At 51.0% G+C, this 7,751-nt stretch overlaps 1 protein-coding gene across 1 annotated transcript; it reads right to left on the bottom strand.

Moving 5' to 3' along the window:
• Nucleotides 1-4,480: 4,480 nt before the first annotated feature.
• LOC135326231 (olfactory receptor 14A2-like) lies at nt 4,481-7,533 on the bottom strand (the record flags this gene model as incomplete). The annotated part of the gene is made up of 2 exons (XM_064504080.1): nt 4,481-4,624; nt 7,072-7,533. Coding segments are annotated over 2 exons (606 nt in total), but the record flags the coding sequence as incomplete, so codon positions are not given.
• Between the last annotated feature and the right edge of the window lie 218 nt (nt 7,534-7,751).

A 7,751-nucleotide genomic window follows, 5' to 3' on the forward strand; every position in this document is an offset into this window, starting at 1 on the left:
CCCAAGGTGGAGATGGCTGAGTGCCAGCAGAGCTAGGTCTTTGTCCTCTTGGCTATGGCTGGTGTCTCTGCCACCGAGGCCCACGAGAAGACACCATTCCTTAAAGCACTGTGGCCTTGCTGCCTCCTCGTCCCCTGGGGAGCCCAGGAGGTGCCGTATCATGGTCCTGCACTCGGCATTGCACACCCCAACCCGCACACTGCCCCCAGGAAGAGCCCTGAGCAATGCATGATGGAAAGGATCACCTTGCCCAGGGGCTGGCTGTCAGTGCCTGACTGCTCTGCTTGATAACACACATCCAGGTTGACTTGGCATCACAGCCACCTGCACATTGCCTTTGCCTACCTGCAATCAGGGCCTCCAGGTTTCTGCTCTAATCAGCCCCTGGGGACACTTTCTTGGTAATTGCCCTCAGTGGGACCTGTTAGCACTCCAAGAAACCTGGGATTTGCTTCTGACTCCAACTACTTGAGAGGTTTGTTCAGTCTCTTCTCAGCATCTGTGGTTCATGGGCTCAGCACCAAATACACCTCAGGGGTCATTAAAATGCAAAAAACCCTAAGGAGCCATGACTCTGCATAATTTTCTTCAGTTCTTCAAGTCTTGTGTGGCTAATTGGGAAGCTTTCAGGAGAATATTGAAATTAGGCAGATTTCAATGAGCACCTGAAGAAGAAAGATGTCTGCTTTTTAAGCTTTCTTTATTCTTCAGTTTTTAGAATAAGCGATACCCACATTCTCCAATTCACACTGACCCACTAGGTCTCCTAATCAAGTCTGGACATACAGGACAAGCAGTGTTTTTGATAGGAGACATGTATGGACAACCTTCCTCCCCAGCTCCCCAGCCCTGCCAGTTCCCTCATCAGCCACTGGGGACTTAGAGCACTCTGGTTAAAATCTAACCTTTTTCCTCTCAAGTCTGTAGCTGAAGGTTACAATTCATGTGCATCAATTCCCACCTGCTTTCTGTAGAGAACTAGCTGCAAAGAGACACAGAAGGATTTGTCTTAATTGCAAACAAACAAAATAAAATTTGAAAGTGTTATAAGAAGTAAAATACACTCCTCAACTGTATGTTAAGTCCAAGCTGCCTCCAGTGAGCTCCACTGCCCACAAGACATAACCTTCCTTGAAATGTTTTTGACAGATAGATAGGAAAGGATAGACAAGAAGCAGAACAAAGAAGCTGGCTAAAGAAACAGTGAGACTGCTGAAAGATGAGGCAAGCTTCAGAATCCCAGAAGCTCAGATCAGGAACTGGAGGGCTGAGAGGTATCTGAATGATAAAGAGCAAGGGGAGGAGGAAAACTGTGAAACGATGGAAAGTGCATATGTCCAGAGAGTCTGATGCAAAGAGGGCTTTAGAAATGGCTAATTTAATCAGGACACATGGAAATATGTGAGAGATCACTGAGATTACATCCACAGCCTAATAGACAGAGCAGTGAAAACACAAGGTCAAGGGCAGATCAATATTTCTTCTCCCGAGATTAAGACCCTTCCTGAAGATTTCCACTATTTCATCATAGCAAGACATTGACATTAAAATTGATCATTTGAGCTGATGAAAGTGGGCTCATATCTTTGAAATGTTGAAAAACAGCTCTTCACCTTTCCAGGCAGAGCTCAGGTGTCCAACCACAAGGTACCTGCCTGGGCCTGGCAGCTCTTGCGGGGGACCTGTGGGAGACAGGAGCCCCTGGGAGCTACAGAGGGAGGCTGGGCAGAGGGGACCAGGGCACCTGCAACGGCACCACATGTCCATGACCCTGTGACTGCATCCCATCCCAGCTCTGAAAATCTCTTTCCTTTAAAAAAAAAAAGAAATAGAAAAAGAAAAAATACAACACCCCCCTAAAGGACCATTATATTAAGAAAAAAGAGAATAAATCAAGAAAGATAATAAGGACACAAAAACAATTAAAGATGAAAAGTATAACAGAACATTTATTTGCTTTAAATCTTTTTCTTCATTTCTTTCTTGTTACATTTTCAATGTCATTTTCTGAACACTTCTGTTATAATCAGGCCTACACCATTAAACAAGATATTTTTGTGTCTCGCACAGATCCCAGTGCCCCAACACCACCCCCTGCCCATGGATGTCCGTGCCACCTCTCACTCTTTGCACAGAGCATGTCACACAGTGAGGTATCAACCGATAGAGGAAAGGAGGGGGAACAGCTTCAAGGAAACACTGTTTTTTTGGATGGCCAAATGTGCACAAATCTCAACATACCTGTGTTAGAGTGATGTCTCATAGGTGTCCCACTGAATCTAGCCACCCTGCCTTTTCATTCCCTGCACCCTCAATTGTTATAGAAGGTTCAGCTCGCTGGCCACCATAACAGGGCCCAAGACTAGGTTCCTGCTGAAAAAGTCTGGAGCCAAATGAAAGCAAATTAAATAATTAAATTTTAATGATGCACATGCAATAATTACAGCTCAAGCTGGGTGCCTTTGAAGAGGGACCCTGAACAAAGAAATCCTTGGGCAATTATAACTTTTCAACTTAAGTTTCCCACCCCTTACACAGTAGTTTGGACCAATAGCAGTATTCAGGTCTGGGGTCTCCTGCTCCTTATTGGGTCTCATTGTTGTCCCTAGGCAGGCTGTTTTTTTTTTTTTTTCCTTATTTTTACTGTTGCAGTTTCTGCTGATGGATTTCTGTCTGCTTCCTTCGTTCCTTGTTGGGTCCTGCCATTGTCTCTCAAGGTCCCAAGGAGGAGGTAATTCCAGACCACAACGATTAACACTCCCCCAGCAGTGAGAGCAGGCTTTCTTTCTCAAGGTCTCAAGGTCCTGGTGCCCAAGCAGGCCTTATTTCAAAGTCTCGACATCCTCCCTTTTGGAGCGTGAGACACAGTGTGAGACTCCCTTATCTTCCCAGCCTGAACCATTCTGGGGCCCATTCTTACCAAACTAGGTGAAAGTTCCTCATGTTCTCTGAGTGCAGCCGAAGGCTTCAGCAAATTTAGCTCCTCATGTTAAGCAAGTTTTATAGAAGCTGTGCTAAGCGGCTCCCTCTAGACAGTTTCAGTTCAGTAAGTTTCCTAATGCTGTGCACTTGGGCCTGATTTATAACAGGTTTTTCTGCATCACAGCTCAACTGCTATTTGTGACAGCCTTCCTGCTACAAAGAGTATGTTGTCAGGAGCACCAAGAGCGGGGCTGCTCCATGTGGGAAGCAGAGCCAGGAGGTGAGGGTGCCAGCAAGGCAGGCAGAGCAGGGACCCACTGATGAGAGGTGCCATCCCACAGTGCTTGGACAAGAGGAGCAGAGCAGGTTTGGGGATGGTAACTGGGGTCAGGCACAGTCCAGCAATGGCCAGACAAGACTGGAGGGCTCCAGCCGGCCCTGCTTTGCACAGAAGGTAGGACTGGAGACCTCCAGAGATCCCTTCCCACCAAAACTCCTTTGAGATTCCATGAGTTCTTGCTCCTCGGCCTCTGCTCTGGCACAGCCTGCAGGGACATGAGAGCACCTGGGGCAGAGCAGAACAAGCTCAGCTGGGAGCATGTCGGGGGGGAAGATCCAAAGGTCCTTGGCTCAGCCCCGGCCTTTGGAAAACTCCCTCACGCATCCCCAAGAGGCTCCATCTGCCTCTTCCAACCTCCCTGTGCTCCCCTCCCCTCAGCCAAAGTGGAGTCCAGCATCGCCTGGGGACTCTCTTCCCCACGGGGAGCAGAGGGAGGGCCTTCACCAGCCCCATGCTGACTTTTCCATCCCCGGCTTTCACAGTTGCCTGCGCCTGGGTCTGCCCACTTGCCTTCACCAAGGTCATGGCTGCACAGAAGCCCTTGAAAATCTTGGTGCTCCTACCCTCATGTGGGCATCAACCCTGAACCTGGAGCCTGATCAGCCACAAAGGCATCACCCATCCAGTGCCCCGGCCATGCAGCCGAGCGCAGGGGACTTTGCCCCAATTTCCCTGCTCCTCCCTTGCTCCAACACCACTGCTGCTGCTGTGCCCATGTCAAAGGCTCCTGCCATCAGGCTGCCCCAGGCCCAAGGCAGCTCCAGCTCCCTCCAGGGCTGTGCTGGAGCCTTTCAGAAGCAGGCTGAGGTGGGGCTGGCACTGCCAGGGTGGGTTGGGAGAGGGCAGCTCCCCTCTGCCATGCTGGGGCTGGGGCTGGGGCTGGGCACAGTGTTTCCCTGGGGAGCTCCCTGAGGAGCCGCTCCGGGGATCCTCCACCTCTGCCCTGGCAGCACCAGTGCTCAGGGTGCTGGGGTGGAAGTGCACAGAGGGTGGAAGGGGCACGGGCTGCCCAGGGGGAGCATTGAGACCTTGTCCGTGCATGCAGGGATGGAGTGAGGAAAGCTAGAGCTCGACTGGAGCTGGCCCCAGAGACCTCAGATGTGGAGAGGGCTGGGGTATTATTAAATGACTCTTAAATGCTCCCCTGCAGACTGAGGGGTCCAAGCACCCAGCCCCTGCCCAAGCTGAGCTGTGCCCCACATGGAGGTCAGCAGACAGCTATGCTTCAGCATCTGCTGGTTTCTGGTACAGAAGAGAGGCCATGCAAGGCTGGCCTTTTCCCCTCCATCGGGATACAGGGAGCTGCAGGAGGATGGAGCTGGCCATGGACCGCATCAGCCCCTCTGCAGGGCACAGCAGCTGCTGGGGGGCAGAGAGGAGTGTCAGCCTCCCCATCAGCCCCACACCTGGGGGCCAGCAATGGCACAAGGAAATGGAGGCCAGGCACTCCATGTCTCCACTGCTCTCATGCCCAGAGATCCTTCACCCTGGCTGCCTGCAGCCCCTCTGGGCAGCCCCTGGGCCCCCACAAGGGAGGGCTGAATCCAGCCCACGTTCCCTAACACAGCACCCCATGAGCTCATGTTCCTTAGCCCATGGAAACCCAGGCACAGCAACAAGGTAGTAGAAGGATGGAGTGGATGACAGAAGCAACAGTGACTCTTCTCTCATAGACGACTTCTAAGTGGGGATCCCATTTGTGGGAAGCAGTAAGTCAGCTAAATAAGCAACAAACTCCCGCGGGAAGTCCCATAGAGAAGGGGGTTGTGTCAGTAGCTGCATGAATTCCTGTTAAAACCAAAAGAAAACCCAATTAAAGACCTGGAGATGAGGCTGTGATTAAACATCCAACTCAGAGATCAGTATGGGTGACGATGCTCTTTTACCATGGAAAAGGAGTACGGGATGCTGTAGACCCTGCAGGGAGTAAATTAACCATAAGTGCGGCTTGGATTATGTCCAGGACCTAACTGTCTTCTCTTGCAGGGAAGTGTGGTGTTACCTGCTAACCATGGGGACACTGATAACTGGAAAAAACACCTGAAATGTGTCTCTAACAGATTCTGCCTTTTCAAATTGCCCATGGGACAACTTTGTTATTGAAGATCAGTCACAACCCATCTTTAAAACTATAGTTACAAGAGAAATACCATCTGTAATAGCATGAGGTCAAGGACTGATAGCCATAATGTTACACTGACCCTAAGATCTGACGTTAGTCTAAATGTAGCTGTATGTAATAACACACGGGATGGGAAGCTGCACCTGGTTATGACAATAGAGTGAGATGGGTACTACAGACACAGAAGGCGACAAAAGCCGTTGTAATGTGACCTATGTTTTTGACCAAATCACCACGCAGACTTACTGGTTAACTTCTCATATGACTGAACAAATGATGGCTTTGTTTGGATCCATTTAATACATCAGTAACATTTGGAGTAACCTTCCATCAACTCGACAGCATTCCCAGACAGAACACCAAGGTTACTCAACATCTTTTGCAAACTGGAGAACTCTTAGAGGAAAGGGGAGGAACGATGATATATGATACAACGAATAGATTTGGTTAGTAGAAGTGTCCAGTGACAGCCTGCCCTGAGCTGACACACATAGAAGCAGGTTTTCATTAATTCCTCCCTGCAAGCCCACATTTGTTCCTTTGCTCTTCTCGAGAGACGTCCCTGTTCTCCAGAGAGCCTCTCCTCAGATCAGTGTGTCTGTGCTGGCCTCACCAGCCATTCCTGCACCCCTCTGCTGTGCTTCCCAGCCTGGCTGTGCTGCTCTGCAGAGTGAGCAGCTGTGGGGCCCCGGGGTGACTCCACACTGGCCGTACTGGTCAGGGTGGACCTGGCTGACCCAGCATCACGGCACCTGACAAGCCCCTCCCCAGGTCTCTGTGGCTGTGGAGGATGCTCAGAGCAATTACAAGACATTTCAAATGGCTCAGGATGGGGTCAGGTGTGTCCCGAGATGCAGCCATGGGTTTTCATTGTAGGTGACATGAACCACTCCTGAGGCTGCCTTCCCTGTGCCGGATGAGTCCCCACTGCCTCTCCTGAGACTGCAGAGCCCTGATTTGGTGCATTTCTTGGTTTGGCCCTATATTTTGGATGACTCCACTTGGTTTTGGGAGTCTCTACTCACTGCCCATCCCAGGCACATGCTGTCCCTGGAGATCCCCTGTGCTCTTCTGGTGACTCCCTACTCCCTTGCGGAAGGATGGGCATCTCTCACCAGCCCTCTAATATGTGGGACAGTCCCCAGCAGATACCGCTTGACCACTCACCCTCCCCCGGGGTACTGGGTACCCACAGGTGACAGCTGAATCCAGCCCTTATTCCCTCACACATCGGCCTATGAGCTCATCCCCCCTTAGCCCATGGAAAACTCAAGCACGGCAACTGGGCCTTTTCAGGTGCAACTCCCTGAGCGCGTTCGTGGCTCCCACTGTGGAAGAAGAGCCCAACCTTCAGGCACTGTACTGAGGAAATCCTCCTTTATTACAGAGATGCGACTCGGGAGGTCAGCTCTGACACAGTGATAGACACATTCACAGAAGGCCTCTGGCTCAGACAGATGTTGGTTCATGCCCCTGGAGCAGTGGGAGGAATTCAAACATTTGTGTACAAACATGATTATCACAGACAGAACTCCCAAAGCACAAGAGTTGTTTGAGACAAATTGGAAACCGCTTGTGAAGAGAGATGGGCAGCTCATTGCTGCTGAAACAGTACCACTTGAATCAGTTTCCTCAGTGCCTCCTTGAGCTCCTTGTTCCTCATGCTGTAGATGAGGGGGGTCACTGCTGGAGGCACCACCGAGTACAGAACAGCCACCACCAGATCCAGAGATGGGGAGGAGAGGGAGGGGGGCTTCAGGTAGGCAAAAAATGAGGTGCTGACAAACAGGGAGACCACGGCCAGGTGCGGGAGGCACATGGAAAAGGCTTTGTGCCGGCCCTGCTCAGAGGGGATCCTCAGCACAGCAGTGAAGATCTGCACGTAGGACACCACAATGAACATGAAACACCCTGAAGCTAAACAGGCACCAACCACAATAACCCCAGCTTTCCTGAGGTAGGAGTCTGAGCAGGAGAGCTTGAGGATCTGGGGAACTTCACAGAAGAACTGGCCTAGGGCATTGCCTTGGCAAAGTGGTATTGAAAATGTATTAGCAGTGTGCAGGACAGCATTGAGAAAACCACTGGCCCAGGCAGCTGCTGCCATTTTGGCACAAGCTCTGCTGCCCATGAGGGTTCCGTAGTGCAGAGGTCTGCAGATGGCCATATAGCGGTCATAGGCCATGACTGTGAGGAGAGAATACTCTGCTGTGAGCAAGAAGAGAAACAGAAAGACCTGGGCAGCACATCCTGAGTAGGAAATGGCCCTGGTGTCCCACAGGGAATTGGCCATGGATTTGGGGACAGTGGTGGAGATGGTGCCAAGGTCGAGGAGGGAGAGGTTGAGGACGAAGAAGTACATGGGGG

This window comes from Dromaius novaehollandiae, unplaced genomic scaffold (genome assembly GCF_036370855.1).
Source record: "Dromaius novaehollandiae isolate bDroNov1 unplaced genomic scaffold, bDroNov1.hap1 HAP1_SCAFFOLD_37, whole genome shotgun sequence".
Taxonomy (NCBI): domain Eukaryota; kingdom Metazoa; phylum Chordata; class Aves; order Casuariiformes; family Dromaiidae; genus Dromaius; species Dromaius novaehollandiae.